Source organism: Heterocephalus glaber, unplaced genomic scaffold, assembly GCF_053883595.1.
Source record: "Heterocephalus glaber isolate CG9 unplaced genomic scaffold, H.glaber_assembly_v1.0 deba00001104, whole genome shotgun sequence".
Lineage (NCBI taxonomy): Eukaryota > Metazoa > Chordata > Mammalia > Rodentia > Bathyergidae > Heterocephalus > Heterocephalus glaber.
Window position 1 is genome coordinate 3261161 of NW_028258193.1, and position 16510 is coordinate 3277670.

The 16510-nt window shown below is 49.8% G+C and overlaps 1 protein-coding gene and 1 long non-coding RNA gene across 5 annotated transcripts in view; both read right to left on the reverse strand.

The window, feature by feature from the left end:
* LOC147828400 (uncharacterized) overlaps nucleotides 1–14840 on the reverse strand; it is a 158741-nt gene extending 143901 nt beyond the window's left edge. Inside the window, exon 1 of the long non-coding RNA XR_015450869.1 lies at nucleotides 1–14840. This exon is cut by the window's left edge and continues 44011 nt beyond it. This is a non-coding gene — a long non-coding RNA (uncharacterized LOC147828400).
* Csmd1 (CUB and Sushi multiple domains 1) overlaps nucleotides 1–16256 on the reverse strand; it is a 1515607-nt gene extending 1499351 nt beyond the window's left edge. For all 4 annotated transcript variants that reach the window (XM_087210084.1, XM_021248185.2, XM_021248184.2 and 1 more), the window contains exon 1: nucleotides 16105–16256. In XM_087210084.1, coding sequence (XP_087066210.1) covers nucleotides 16105–16189 — 85 coding nt within the window. In that variant the 5' untranslated portion in view covers nucleotides 16190–16256. The remainder of the gene's footprint in view (nucleotides 1–16104) is intronic.
* Between the last annotated feature and the right edge of the window lie 254 nt (nucleotides 16257–16510).

The following is a 16510-nucleotide window of genomic DNA, read 5'->3' on the forward strand; positions in this document are numbered from 1 at the left end:
TTTACTAGAAGAGTCTGCTTGAATAAAGAAAAGCTGTAGAGTGGACATTTATCTCTGATTGGAGATGGAACTGTTGTACAGTTGCAGGGTAGTAACTTCCCAAACAGAAGGGTCAGGAATTGGTTGATTATCACTGAGAAGTGAGCAAAACCATGACGACGTTTTTGTTGTTAATTTACAAATATTTAAGCTACTTCCTCCATAGTTGCAACTATCCCTTCTCTTAAATTCCTTCAGTATGTCTTTAAACATTTATTTCCTCTATGTACATGCTTTACTAAATTAGTGCATAGATATTAATAAAATGTAAAAACTATTGCCTTTAAATAGGGCTATAATAAAATATATAAAAATGAGTTCCTAATGTTCCCATAATGATATATAGTGTTTTCAGTTAGCTCTTTGCAAACATAAAGGTCAACGCATTAAAAGCTCTTCAGACTGAATTTTAGTAGCTCCAAAAAACCAATCATATAGAAATAGCTGCAAAACAAATATATTATACTTTGAAATTCATGTCCATGCACACCCCCCCATCTTAAGTAAGCTGAGATGGTATTTCAGCTGCACATCTGTGCATAATAAATTCTGTCCCCCGGTCCAGCATGTCCTTGTGGGAAACTAGTATCATTTTAGAAGTAAACGTGATGTGGCCGGTATATTGCACATCACTTTGCTCTCTGTCTCTCTTTATTAAATATTCATCTCACTGCTCCTTGAGTGAAACTGTGCTTAAAGATACGTCGGTGCACTCTGCCCAGATGTGAAAATAAAGAATATCCAGGGAGCGCCGAGCGCTGTCTGCAGAACGGAATGCAGGCTTTCAGTGCCCTCTTCACTCTTAATCCTGCAACCTACCTGTTGTCTCCTGTCCTGGCCGTGACCGTGGCAAGTGTGGGAAGAACTCCCTGCCATACACTGTGCACCATCAACAGGTGTGTCGCTGTCCTCCTCAACCTGGACTGGGTCCCCGAGTCCCTCGCCCTTAAAACTGCACGTAATGCTGACCTTTAGCTCTGTGCTTCCCCTCACCGACTGTTCTCCGTGAAGATGCTCATATTTAACTGGTGGTACAGCTCCTTCAGGGAGACTGAGTAAGAGCATAAACCAATATGGATGGCTAAGACTGAAAGGCAAGATTCTGCTCCTTGAAACAAGACAAGAAGGGTCCCGCCAGGGTAACCTTCACTGGAAACACAGGGCCGCTTTCCACAAACTGTTTTGGTGGCTCATGCCAGGGCATGAGTCGAAAGTTCTGCAAGCAAGAGGAAGCAGCTGCATGCCAGGGCTGTGGACTTGCACGCAGGGCATACTGTGAGGAGCGTGCCCCCGTCCTGGGCTCATCTTCTTCCTTCGAGTGTGAAAGTCTACCTGCTCCTGGCTCTGGTGATCACATACACAGCAGCCCATGCTGGGCCCTACGGATGCGCCCCCTGCAGGTCCTCCTTCTCAGCATGCAAATCGAGCTCTCGGGATGCTCCTCTAGACGGGTGCAGCAGGCATCTCCAAGGTGACCCCATGTGGAATCCAAGGGGCACAACCACAAGCCAGAGCAGTCTCCCCTAGTCTGCAACAGGGCCTGAGGCTAGACCTTCACCAACAGATGAGCTGCCCGGCCAGGAACGCACTCACAGGACAACAAGCAGCTGCTGTGCACAAGCCTGGGCAACTCACTCAGGCAGGCCTGTGTTCCCAAGAACCCCAAGGGTTGCAGGTCCCTGCCAGCCCTCAGCACTGCTATCCGGGGATTCTGTGCGGATGTGTGGGGTGGGAGGGAGACTGGCGTTCCTGACAGCCAAACTCAGGCTGCCTGATGTGGAGGGGCCCGTGTCTTAGCCAGGGTCACCAGGTCTCCAGAGAGCCCATTCTTAATGTCTCCGCAGGTGCGGCTCTGCGCCATTGTCACAATCAGGATGAATCTGTGTCTCGTAAATGGGGATCGCACATGCAAGGAGCCTACTGCACCCCTCAGTTCAGGTGTCTGACGCAGAGGCGCCAGGTGGGGTGCAGGCGGCTGGTTCAGCTCCCAGTCCCTCTGTCTTTAGCTGGGATGCAGGACAAGGCCAGGTCTCACTGGCCGCCATCCAGTCACTTTCAACTTCTCCATGTTTAGCTGGGGAAGCAGAAGGGGGAGGGAGCTGAAGGGAGGGAGCTGGGTCCTGGCCATGGGAAAGATCTGAGTGACCCCAGGAACACCAGTCCTACCGACCACCCAGTCCGCAGACATCGCAGATTTACTGTACTGCCCGGCAGACAACCGGTCCAACTGTGCTTTTCAAGGGGCTTAACTGCCAAATTCCATCACTTCCAGTATTCTTCTCTAAATGTGGTCTCGGATACTTTCCTTGGAGAAAACTAAGCAGTTAGAAAAGAAATGAATCCATTCAGACTGAAGTAACGTGTCCTACTGTCTTGGGGCTTTCACGGCCAACACACAGACTCTCCACACAGATCTGCTCTTCTGAGCAAACTCGAAACGTTTTCTACTGTTTCATTTTATTTCTCTCGTGCTCATTTCCAACATTCAGGGATTGCTGACCTCAAATGATATTAAAAACACATATTTCTATGTGGCTTTCTGGGTCATTCATGTTATTTAAACTGAATTTGAGGAACAAGTTCAAACGATTAACTAGAAAGCCAACAAATAATAAATAAAGACAAACATAAAAGATAGATAATAGAAAGTAGAGAGATAGATGTTTTTCAAAGGAGGAACTAAGATGTGGTATGCAGAGGTATCGACCCTTACAAGGAAAGTAATCATTATGTACTGTGAATAAGAACTAACAGAAAAACGAAAAAAATAAACTATCTTTTGCCTTATTAAAAATGTGTAATTCTTGCCTAGAGAGTCAATGAGGAATATAAAAATCATTTCATACACTTTAGGAACTTCCAGAAGGTGGTATTAGGATCATTTGTAAGCATTTTAATACTCATTATATAAAAATATAATTATTAACCTCCACTTATAAATGGTTTCTCTCCAAAAGAGTGTTTACCTCAATACTGTTTCTAAGACCATGTCTCAAACAATTCAGATTTTAATTTTTAGTTGCTAAAACAAAAGTTGCTAAAATTTATTTAAGATTAGTAACTACTAGGCCCTGCTCTGCTTTTTATATGTGCTTATTCTTCAAGTGTTTACAATATTGGACTCACCTGGCACCCTGTCTGCAGCGATATGGAAACCCAGTGTCACAGGGCTCGGTATTTTTTGCAGCACACAATGATTACTAACTGAGTGAAGAGACAACCTACAGAATGGAAAAAATTAATTGTTGCTATAACTCAGAGGAATAATATCTATGATATATAAAGAACTCAAAAATATTAGTCCTCAAAATGAAAGACCCAAAAAGGGGCAACTGAAATGAACAGACATTTCCCTGAAGAAAAAGTACAAGTGGTCAATAAATATATGAAACAATGTTCAACATCTCTGGCCACTAGAGAAATGCAAATTAAAACAATACTGCTATCATCAAGAAATCAAACAATACCAAATTCTGCCATGGCTGTGATGAAAAAAGGAAACCTACATTGTTGGTGGGAGCGTAAACTGGTACAACTACTATGGAGATCAGTATAGGAAGTCCTCAACTTACAAACAGCAGAGTTGGGGAACCTCCATAGGTGTACTGAGTGAGCCTCACTTTGTTGGGTCATGAACCTTCCCTCCTGGACAGAACTCATTTGTAAGTCAGCGCCATACTGTATGGGGATTTCTCAAAACCCTAAAACTAGAACTTCCATTCAACCCAGCTGTCACCTCCCAGGCTTCTCCCCCCACCCCCTGAGAGAGCAGTTACTCTTTCCCAAGACCCCACGTGAAGAGGGGCAGATGGGGGAGGTGCACCCACTCAGCCAGCAGCAATGCTGTGCAGCGCAATGCCGCCCTTCCTGAAGGCCCGTCCTCCCCAGCCTGGACCCTGAGCACACAGAAACCAGGACGGATGAGCCACATCCACCCCTAGACATGGCTGTGCACTACATCATGAAACAGGACCCATTTCTGTGACATCAACTCAATCATTGCAATCACTGAGAAGTTTAGAAATGCAATCATCTCGATGAATCAATTTGAGAAGTCCTGACAATGAAATAGGTTGGTGTGCTAAAACTTAACGTGCTAAGGGCCTCAGAATGAATCTTTCTGTGAAGACAAACATGTGACTGAGCTCTCCTGACAGGAACCGTCTTAACCAGTGGACACCATGGCGTCGGCACTGCGTCTCCAGTGGAAAGGGCTGGACTAAAGTATCTGCAAAGCCTCGTGATCTTGTGCCACATTTCTCTTCTCCCCAGGAGGAGCCCTGGGCTCCCCTGAGCATCAAGGCCAGGTGGGGGGAGTCTCTGGCTAGCAGGAGAATCTCAGGCATTAACACTAAGCCTGGAACTATTCCTGCCATGCAGCTCTTCCCAGACAGTCACTGCACAGCGGTGGAGGATGGTCAGGTGCAGCTGTGAGAGTCAACACCTCACTCAGAGGAGGGACACAGGGGACAGCTCGAGTGGGGACGAGGACCATTGTGCTGTGGCAGTGAAGGAGCCTGGCCCATGGGGAGCCAGCGTGCTAGAGCTCTGCCTGGCTCCCCATGGACTCTGGCAGGGCACTTCACGGGGTGCACAAGTGCAAGTGACTTGGACCTCTTACTCCAAGATCCTTTGATATTCAAAGATCACATGAATCTTTCTCTTATTTGCCCATCAATGTGGTTTGATAAGAGATGTTTTGAGGGAGGGAAGCACTCATTTTTAGTTGTGTTTCACACAGTCATTCAAAAACTAAAAAAGATCTGAGCACCAACACTGTGATGGGTCAAGTGCTCACCTATCTCTGCCTGTATATGTAGCAGTGACCTGCTTTCCCCATGTAAAGAGAACGACACACACATATGGCATCTTGTGTTCCACGCAACACTTTCTCATGGCAACGCCTCCATGCAAAAACCACAGTGTGGCTCACAAATCCGCTTGGGCACTTGAAAATCATAGATGTTTAAGCTCTGGGCAAATTCTGATTACAGGGGAGAGTGCAACAAGAAATAAGCATATGTTCCTGTGAGACATATTGCATTTCTGAGTTAAAGTGGCTGATAGTTTAGAACTCTGATGGGTGTAGAATAACCACACACACACACACACACACACACACCACCTTCATTTGTCTAGGTACAAACAAGGGTGTCCGGGAGCATTCTGTCCACCTACTTGCTACCCACGCTATTAACAGTCCCAGCTTCACAAGTACATTGTGAAAAAAGTGGCACTGTGTTATTTCCCTGTTTTCTGATTAACAAGTTGGGAACCTTCCTACATACATGACTTGGGTTTTTACGTAAAATCGTACATATACTTCTTGGCCATATTTAGTTGGGCCCTAGGCTCCAGGCATGGCAGCTGTGAGTTCCCTTTTAGTTTTCCAGAGCAGAGTGGAGAACAGACTCCGAGGGAGACTCCCAGACCCGAGCTGCTGGTTCTCCCCTCTCCCACATGAATGCGATGGGCCTCACAGCAGGGTAGGGGCGAGAGGCCGCCCAAGGCATGTGGACAGGACCAGGTAAGTGCTGTCACCCTGTCCACCTGCTCTCCACGGCTCTCTCTGCACACCTCCTTCCATGGCATTCTGTCTTCCTGGAATCCTCCTGTGTGGCCAAGAACCCCAGGTGGCCTCTAGGAACTGGGGTTGAACTCAAGCCAAGGGGCAGCAAACCTCAGTCCCGCAACCCCAGGAGCCAAGGTGCCAGGCCAGACTGCAGCTCTGACCCTATGAGTCTGCACAATAACAGCAGTGCTGCTCTACACTGCCAGTGATGCTATACAGTGACAGAGAGCGAATCCCAGAGCACCAATGGAAGGCTGCCTGCCTCCTTCCCCGGTCTGCTCCCAGCTTCGGCTGCCTAGCAGCGGCACCTGGTCCCACAGAGAGGAAAAACAGGGAGCGGAGACAGCGTGAAATCACCTTGCAACCCCGGCCTTGGGCTTCCTGCCCCTCTCCCCTTATCTGGGTCAAAGAACGTGCATCTTGTGAGAGGGCACACGGAATGCATCCACTCTCTGTTCTGACTCTAAGGCTGCAATAAATGACACCCAGTCTCTGCATTATGTACTTTTTTCCTTCTCCTAGCATCTGTTCTTAAAATATTAAATGTAGGAGAGCCCACTGTACAGAAGAGATGAAAGTGCCTTCCCCTGGGCATTCAGCACTTCTGTGGGAGTTTTACACCAACTCATCTCCAAAGGCTTCTCACTGTCCGTCCATCCTACAAGCTGAAAGGAAAACACCTTTGCTACAAGACATAGATCACAGCCTGAAGTTCAACTCGGCTGTTCTCCTCACACTTGCAGGTCAAAGGATGGCTCAACTTTTCAACAGCCTGACAACAAGTCCCTTCCATTTCTCCCACTGCTACCACAGAACACTGGAAAGGTAATTTTGTACTTCCAGTTGTAAAAGAAAGAGACCGACGAGCTCTTCTTTGTTCCACAATCTTCTTATGTAATTCTTTTAAATTAAAAGGCTGAGAGGTAAAATAGTCAGGAAGATCAAAATGACAATTGTAGGTTGACGTATCTGCTGAACAAGCTCTAATATTAAATTATTGTCACCTAAAAATGAAAGCACCTCAAATATCTTACTCTTTAGACAAAGAGAAACAGTCATGACAAATAAACACAAGCAAATCAAATAGCCACGGTGAAATAATGACTTGCATGAAGAGGTTTCACAATGTGACTGACTGATGGATTAACTGATGTACTAGATGTTGAACCCAAGGCCCTTGCACTGAGCTGCATGCCCAGCCCTTTTAAAATTTTCTTTTTTCAAATTTTGGGATGGGTTTAATTTGCTAGATGAAATTTGCTAAGACGCTAGGTTAGGCTCAAATTTTGACACTCCTGCCTCAGCTTCTCACTGTGCTGGGATTACTCTGATAATTCCAATTTTAAGTAGGTAGCGAATAAGTCATTACCGATTCCTTCCTTAGCTACACATTTGCAACGTATTATTCTGACTCACTAAAAACACTGCACAGAATCAGCTTGTCTACTACACAAGCTGAAAACACTGATTTGTTACAGAAATAGTGACAGTATGAGAAAGGAGGCGACGGTTTCCCAGTTGTCTAGGTGACCTTCAGCCCCTTAGCTTTTTGAGATCCATGGCGTATGGATCTCAAAACAGCACCAGCAAACCAGAATGAGTTTTTGGAGACATCTCCAACTTGTGGCTTCCTACATTATGACTGCCATCTATTCAAACGTGGCAAGCGACAAAGCTTGGGAGGAGGGAGCTTGCCTGATCTGTGTATGGGAGGGATAAAAACATGGAGTCAGAGCTGGGGCTGCTGACAAAGGGAAATACAGGTGCAAGTCACAGCCCACCCACAGCACACAGAGCTGGGAGAGAAGCGAGGACACTTCAGGCCCAGGCAGCAGGATGAGCCAGTGTGGAAGTCTGTCAAGTACCTAGGACACAGTGGCCAGAGACCACAAAGTGCTTTCCTTTCCGTGCTCAGTGCTCAGTGCACTGGGGAAGAATTTCATCTGAGGCGATCAGGTCACAGGAGAGGGGAGTGAGCGCCACGGACACAGGGCTCGGAGGGGAGCGCGGGGAGGCCAGCACCCTGGTTTCCAAGGACTCTGCCACTGCAGTGAGAGTGGCTCTGCAGGGAGGGGAGGGAGGCACCAGGCAGGCCTCACACATGCAAGGCTCTGCAGTGGTCCCACTGTGGCTGTGGGCTCTGCTTCCTGGACAAGCCACTGTCTGGAGACAGAGACAGCACTGGAGGAGGAGATGCTGCTGTCCACTGAGCTCAGACCTCTCCAGGCTCGCGCAGGTGGACCCCTCAGCTGGACCTCACTCTGCTGTCAAAAGCAAAGCAGGGGCTTTCAGCTGGGCACCCTCTGGTGCTCTCCAGCACCCTGCTGTGCCGGCCACTCCTGTTCTTTTTAACATGATGATGTCAATTTTGTGCCAGTCCACGTTTGCAGTAGATGATGATGACGTTCACAGCTAGGAGCTGTGCATGCATACAACACACTCTAACTCTCCCTTTGCCCCACCCCCACCACGCCCACTACCTTGCAACCCTTGACCCCTCTCATCCGGTCTGTTTCCATTTTGTTCCTCAAAATCTTTTTATTGCATCCCCTCTCCCTTCTCCCAACTGTCTGTTGTTCCCTTTCCCTCCCGTTTGAGGAAGATCTCCCTACTTGCTATTATCTATCTTTTATGCTGTTTTTCATTTATATTTCAGATTTCTAATAGAAAAGAAACCATACAATATTTAAGCTTCTGTGTCTGATTTATTTTGCTTAACATTATGGTAACAAGGCGCATCCATTTTCCTACAAATGCCTCAAGTTTAACCTTCTTCATGGCAGAGTAGTACCCCATTGTGTATATATGCCACATTTTCTTTATCCATTCATCTGTTGGTGGACATATAGGCTGCTTCTAAGATTTAGCCATCATGAATTGTGCAGCTATAAACATGGGTGTGCGTGCATGGGTGTATACGATGTCTTTAACACTCTCAGGGAGATGGCCAGAGGAAGAAGAGCTGGGTCAAGTGAAATTTCTAATTTTTAGCAATTTTATAGTCTCTTGAAGAACCTCCGTACCGATTTCCAAAGTGGTTGTACTAGTTTACATTCCCAAAACAGTGGAAGAGCTTCCCCTTTCACTGCAGCCTCACCAGCATTAGGGCTTCATCAACTTTAGCCTCCTGCAGAAATTCCTCTCCAGCTTCCACGCCCTTATTTTGCTCTTTGTTCTATTTTGGGTTTACCATATTTGAGAAACTGTGTGACGTTTACCCTTTGGATCTGATTTACTGCCCTTACCCTTCTGGTCTCAAGACATTCTGGAGGTGGGAAGGGACCCAAGGACGGGACAGTGGGAGGAAAGGAATAAAACTGATCAACATCAGGTACCTGTATGTACCATTGCCTGACACAAATGCAATTATGCATCACACACCCATGCTAATAAAAACTTTCTTTTGGATACCATGTTGAATATGATTAGTTCATATATATGTGATTGTGAAGAATAATAAAGAGAAAAGAATGAGCCATCCCCTCCAATCATTCCCTGGCATCGATGTGTCTATCCCATGGGACCGTCTGAATACACGTGAACCACGGCAGGTGATTTGGTTTTCTGCTACAGGATGAGGGCTCCTTGAAGGCAAAGAGCCTCAACTTCTTTCTTAAAAGTTGTGCTACGGAGCTAGGCTGAACCCCAGCTCTTTGTGGGGTCGAGGTCAGAGGGTCTCAAGTTTGAGCCCAAGAACTTAGCAGCTTTGTAAGATCCTGTCTCAAAACAAAAAAGAGCGGAGGATTTACTGCAGTGTGCAGGTCCTGAATTCAACCCCAGAAACACACAGACCCACAGACACAGACACATACACACATGGGGAAGGGCTTCTGTACCCCAGTCCCCTGTAGGAAGTAGTGCTGGTGGGTACATCCCACAATTCTTTATGGGCACAAGATACTCACTTTGATCCTATTCAGGAATATTAATGCCCCAGATCTCTCCTTTGGCACTCGAGTCTTTATTGTTAAAGATAAGGACAGATGAAAAAATATGTATAGGTTGACCAACGATAGCGGTTCTGCCTAGATGCTTAAAACTATTGATCAGTAAAGAGAGTTCCACCTAAGATGACCTTTCTCACTTGAGTTTCTCTTGATATTATCTACAATTTTTAAGTATTCTGAATGATATTCTTGAACTTTATATTTTTTCCATGTGAAATGAAATGTGCATGTGGAACAGGTAATCTGCAACCCGTATGTATACAAAACAAACAAACTGAAACAGCTGGGTTTAAGCTGCCCACAATCATTATATTTTATAAAGAAAGAGAAAAGGAATACTACAGAGAGAGAAACGCAAAGCTGATGCTGAAAAAATTTACACTTCAAGAAGAAAGTATCTGCTCCATTCAGCCATTTTTCTAAGGATGTGACGCTTACTAGTCCTCAAGACCTCTGGTTTGTGGCAGTACCAATCACAGCCTGCAAGTCGGTGGTAGGGCACACGGAGATACAATGTTTTCTTAACAACACAACAAAGACACTTTGAATTATAGTGACAAAACTATGAGTGGCTTTGAACACACTCCTGCTTTCTGGCCTTTCAAAGGGAACTGAAACTATATCCTCCTGGGAGGGCCCAGCTTTGCCTCCTACAACCCCAGACCACCATTGGTTCTGGGTGAAAGTTGGATGCTGTCCACATGGTTTACTGGAGGAAAAGGGGAGGAAATTCCCTCAGGGAGCCACCAGGCCAGGTTTAGGAAACGCACTCATCCAGTGATGGTGGAGGAGGATGCGTGGTTTTACTGGAAGGTGAAAGATGAGCACCCTCTGCCTCCTTTACGTGAATACCAACTTCATGAAGGAAATTGTCAACTTACAAAAGATCAATAAGACATTTCCTATTAAAATTAAGAGGAGAAATAAGTTTCTCTGAATAAGGGCATAGGTATTCTCCAAACATCTCAAAAATGACTGCCTGGAATTCAAAATTAATTTCAAAGGCCTTTAATTCATTAGAGATCATTCCCCCAAATGATTGAAATTGTAGTTGAACATTTAGCTATTTCTTACATAACACTAATCACTTCAGAGCATACTAAACAGTAAAAGAAAAATTAAAATAATTCAAACAATATTTTTATATGAAAGGGTATGTCCCTTGAGGTCTTCCCATAATATAAACATTGTAGACAAGAACTTGAATCTCAGCTTTGTTGTAAATTCATCTTAAGGGAGATTAAACAGCCTAAAATGAACACCTATAATAGAGGCATTGATAGTACAGAAAAGATATTCTGAAATAATAGTATACATTCATAATGTGGTATGTTCATCATGAAACCAGTGTGGGCTAATTGGTATGTGAAAGATTAATGAATTGATTATTCAATTCCTGTGCCTCTGATGCAAAGGGAAGGCGGCCTGTATAAAGTATATTTTATATAGATATAATTTACATTGTAGATATAAATGTGCAAGATATTATTCTGTAAACACGTATGTCCACTACATGTTAACCACATCTACACTAAGCCTGTCTCCTACATTCACACTGCCCAGCACTCAGTGAAGTGCTCTCTCAGAATTACTAGGGATTGCCGCTAAGACTGCTAAACAAAAACACAAATTTCTGCCACCATCCAAGTCCTACTGACAACCGCTTGGAGGAGAGGGCATGAAATCCGCACTGTAAACACCCAAGCAAGGGATGCTGGGCATTGGAAGTGCACGTGACAGCGCAGAGCTCCAGGTAAGGCTGTGGCCAAGCAGCCACCACCTCCAGGGAAGTGGCAGGTGGGGCCAGCCCTGAAGCACAAGACTGCCAAAACAATCGTCCACTCCCACTACGGCTCCTGCAGCTTGCACCTATCCGGGTGACTCAGGCAAAGGGTTGTCTTTATTTGTATTGCTATACAAATGTCCCACATGTCCTAAGAGTTTTCCCTGGATTTTATCAAAGTTGAGGATTTCCAAAATGCATAAATCAGAAAGAAAAGCACAAATAAATACGGCAGTTAGATTTGAACCGATAGCCTTATAATTTAACATTCTAAAAGTGACTCATTGGAGGTAGCACTAACGTGATTATTTCATGTACACATTTCTCTGTTGCGGATCACAACCCCAAACTTGAAATCATACAGCCACACATTCATGACTTACAGCTTTACAAATAGTGGGGCAGGGTTAAATGATGACTGTGAGCACTGGAATGGGATACCCTTTTCTTCTAAAGACGCTTGGGTGGGAAACAACAGTGAAATAATCCTGTCCCTTCCATTATTTTCCTGAGGTGAATCAAAACTGGTGGAGCACAAAGCAAGAAGATTTCAGCCAGGGAACTGCAAAGTGTATCAGTAACACAGAGGCAGTTATTTCTAACAGATGTCAATGCCTATGTGCTACTTGTTGTATCTCATCCACCAAAGAGTCTGAGATGCGGACAGATGTGGCCAAGGTAGGTCAGAGGACTGACTAAGGCAAGTTCTTGAGCTGGAATGTCAGTCCTGGGTGCGAGGTTTCCAGCACATTCAGACGAGGTCCTGTCAAAAGACAGTGTGTCTTGTACATGATGGGGACTTTCATTCATGGATATTAAAGACCTTTGAAGATGAAAACAGACCAGGGAGCTCCCCTAAGGTACTAATGGTACCCCCCCCGCCAAAACAAATTCCTGGTTGATATAAATGGTTTAAAGAGGACTATGCCGCTGACCTCGAAAGGAGACCTGCTTTGTACTCCACGTCCAAGAGGTTGTCCGTGCAGCAGGCGGGGCGGGGTGGGCTTAGGCCCACAAAGCTCCTACAATCCGTCATTTATCTGGCTCACTGTTCAGCTTCCTCCTGTTCTCTTTCGCATGAAGGGAGTGTTACTCCCTTGCTTACCACCTTGGGACAGCAGGACTACATTTGCAGATGAGTACAGACCTAGCCACGAATCAAAGGTCATTTAAGGTCATCTTAAAGTCATTATAGGGAAGATGTATTTCCACACACTTAGGCATAAATAGCTACATGTGGTTATTTGCTTTGTACATGGACAAGATGTTTTCTAGATATCTAGAGATCTACACACAGTAGAAATTGAAGGCAACATCAGAGGGTGGATTTCCTTCAGGGCTATTTCATTTCTGCACAGCCAAAACATCTCTTTGTCTCAAGTTGCACATCCAACCCCATCCCACTGGTTCAAAAAGGTCTGCCTCTGGTGACTATGCTGGCCAAACCACGAAACCAGATCGGTTTGATTTGATTATTTCCACTGCTGGTCTCCACGTCCAAGTTCCTATTCTCCTGGCCTAGGGGTCAACAGGCCTTCAATATGCCCCTGCAACTCAAAGTGTAAATACTGTGGACTACAGAATCACTGGACTCTCCAGTCATCTTATTCTAATGTACTAGCTGTTGAGGTCTATTTAGAATCAAAGTCATCATAGTTTTGTCATCTTCTTGAACAAAGCCAATCTGCACAACTTCTTACATATCTCCCTGAAGGAAGCGAACTCACCAAAAGAAATACAAAAGGCCAAAGAAGAGTGTAGCATAGATGCAAGACATGTGAGTTGTAGGAACTTATTTTCATTATGAGCTCCAGAAAAAAAAAAAAAAGATAAACTGGCAGAGGCACATTTACAATTCAGTAGCGCACAGAGTATTTAATATGCCATTTGCATTTTGACAGCTTAGAGATGTCTACACTGGATTTGCTGAATCTTCTGCAGTAAACACTAAGTGGCCATGGAGCCTTTGTTTATCTATTTCTTAAAGGAAGCAAAACCATTTTCTTGACATTTTCAAAGCTTGTGTTGGTGTTTGTCTGAGACAAGCCCAGCCTAAGGAAGCACTGCCCCCCGGCGCCGTTTGGCCTGGAGGAGCTCTGTGGTCTCCTCCTCATCAAGCAGGATTGGCCAGCTGAAAGCCAGGGTAAAAATAGCCATGCTCTCCTCCCCAGGCCTCTGGGGGCACAGGTGTGAGACTCGGGACCAGGACCGGGCCATCCTGAGGCTACCTGCCACCTCCGCCCCAGGCCTCTGCAAGGAGACCTCGCTGCCCTCCCATGGAGCACAAAAATCTATCGTCTTCCAGGAAACATTCCCCTTTGTTTACTCCAAGGCTGCACAAACCCAAACTCCTTCCAAATGAGCGCCTTGGTAGCACCTGAAAGCTTTTGGCTGACCAGTGTTAAAATTAATAACAACAATAACCGGCTTGACAATGCAAAAAAAAATAATAATGTGCTAAAGAAATCCTGAATGCAGAGATAACAGCTGCGCTTGAAATCCTCCACCTTTTCAGAGCTTGATGGATGAGGCAGGGTGTCTGCTCACACGTTTTATTCACAGGAGTTTTCCGTCTTCATCAGGACACAAATAAGCCCGTGGCCCCACCAGGAAGGAGCTGTACCGGCAAATTAAGGGTCTGGGAGTATTTCTGGAGATAGGGATTTTTAGGTAGGTATCAAATCTGGAAGCATTCGGGACTCGGACATTTGTCCCTCAATGTTTTCTGTGGAAATCGGGCTCTGGCTGTGCTCACAGCGCTCCACCTCCCGCCCAGGGTCCTGGTGAGGCCTCCGCGGGAGAGGTGAGCTTTCTCCTCCAGGCTCGGACACCTGAGTCCTCCTCCCGCGCGCGCAGGCGGACCCGGGTCGGAAACAAACTTCGCCCAGGCAGCTGGCAGCTCAGCCCAGAAAGGGCTCAGGCCTGGGCGAGGGCTCCGGAGTGAGTTATCCACCCGCCTATTGGGGAGCTGAGAATGCTTGGCGCTTTGCTCTGCTTTTCCTGTGATGCCTGAAATGTGGCGCGCACAGTGGGGGCTCAGCCTTAGGAGCTCCTGAAATAATCCAGGAGAACGCGGACAGCGACTGCCGGTCCTCTAGAGTCCGGGTGTCCACCGAAGCCACAGCGGGCACCCGCGGGAAGGGGTTCCCAGGGGCTACCGCGCAAGCTCCAGCCTCAGGACTCCTCCGCAACGGGTCACGAATGAGCCCCACGCACCCGAAACCCGCCCGCCCGCGCCCCGACCTCGGACCCCGGCCCGGCCCGGAGCGAGCGCAGAGGCGACCCGGCGGCAGAGGCTGACCTCGGACGGGGCCTCGCGTGCAAAGGGAAAGGCCCCGCCCAGCCTCCTCCCGAGCACAGCGGCGACCCAGACGCTGGCGTCACCGGCCCTCGCGCTCAGGGCCACGCGGCTTGCCCGGCGGGGCTCGGGTGGAAAACCACGCGCGTGGGCCTCGCGCCTGGCGGGGCTGGGCTCTTCTCGGGCTGCCCCGCGGGCTCGGGCGCCCAGGCCCGCGCAGCCCCGCCCGCAGCCAGCCCTCCCACGGCCTCGCCCGGTCCGCGCCGAGCCGGCGCAGCGCCCCGCGTGGAGCGGACCCCGCCATGAACCAGGAACCGGGGCGCCTCGCCCGCCCGAGCTGCCTGCCGAGGGGCAGCCCGGACTGGGGGTCTGGGCGTGCGGGCGGCGGCGGGAAGTTTTCCAGAGTTGCAGGCGGCAGGTGTTTCCCGTCACCAGGGCTCAGCCGGCGGAGCGGTGCTGGCGACCCTTTCCCGCGCCCCCGCCACGCGCGCCCGGTCCGCTCCGGGCACAGCCTGCCTCGGCCGCCACGCTCTCCGCTTCGCCCCGCGGTCTGCAGCTCGTCCGGGCGTGGGCAGGCCGCTGCCCTTCCGGCCCTGCTCAGCCTTCAGCGCCGGGGCGGCTGGGGACCCCGTCACACCGGCTGTGGGCCCCAGGGAGCCGCGGAGCCCCGCAGGCGAGGGCGGACGCAGGGGAGGCCCGGCCGTGCGCCCCCCGGCCCATGGGTAGTCCTTCGCCCTCGCCGCCGCCCTCCAAGCTGGGCCCCTGGACGACTGGCAGGTGGGGAAGGTCCAGGCAGGAGGGGTACTTGGTGCGGGGAACGAGCGAGCACACGGGCATCAAATCTTAGGATTCCAGCCCGGTCTTCACGGAAAGCCTAGGACCCGTGCGGCTGTTGCCCAGGGTGTGGGATGATGGGCAGCGCCGTCCACCCTGAGAGCCGCCAATGTTCACGCCCCTCCCCTCTGCGCCCCTCCAGGGCCGCCGGCGCCGCGGCCCTGGGCGGTTGGGGGCGGACACTCCCGACTCGAACCCAGGAGAAGGCCAACTTCCCAGAGGCTGGCGCCCGGAGCCTGCGGGGCCCTGCCCGGCCAGGCCGAGTGTCGGCGACCCGTGCCCCCGGCCTCTGGCCCTCGGCAGCTCCCACAACTTGCGGGCAGCAGGGGCAGCGGGAGGGGACGCGCTGGGCGGGAGGGCGCCGTGCCGCTCCTTACCCGAACCCCTTCGGGGCCCGAACTTGCGCGGCCGGCACCGACAGTGCCGACCGCGGGCCGGGGCAAAGTCCCGGGAACTCCCGCCCCGCCCGGCCTCGGCGCGGGTCCCGCTGGCTGTTTCCTCGCCAGGGACGGAGCGCGGAGGACGGCGTCTCCCAGACGAGCCGAGCCGAGCCCATTGGCGCCGCGTCCCGGCATCCGCGGTGGAGACGCCGGCGGAGCCCGGTCCCACCCGCCCGCGCACCGGGCCTTACCCGTGGCTGCAGCGAAGAGCCCGGAGCACAGGGCCAGCAGCGCCGGCAGCAGGAGCGGCGACCCGCGTCTCCGCCGCGCAGTCATGTCTGCGGCCGCCCCACGCGCGCACGGCGCCGGGCGCAGCTCCGGGAGGCGCGGCGGGCCACGGACGCAGCCGGAGAGTCCCGGGAGGGCGAGGCGAGCCCGGCCCCTGCGCCCCGGCCGCGCCTCCGCCGCCTCCGCCTCCGCCTCCGCCTCCTGCCGCTGCGGGCGCCCGGCGCGCGTCGCTCTCAAAGCATCGTCCGCGCCGCTGCAGCGCGGGGCTGCTCCGGCAGGGCAGAGCCGAGCCGGGCAGGAAGGCAGCACGGCGGCGCGACCGCGAGGGAGGGAGGCGGGGACAGGAACGCGCGCCGCCGGGAGGCCGAG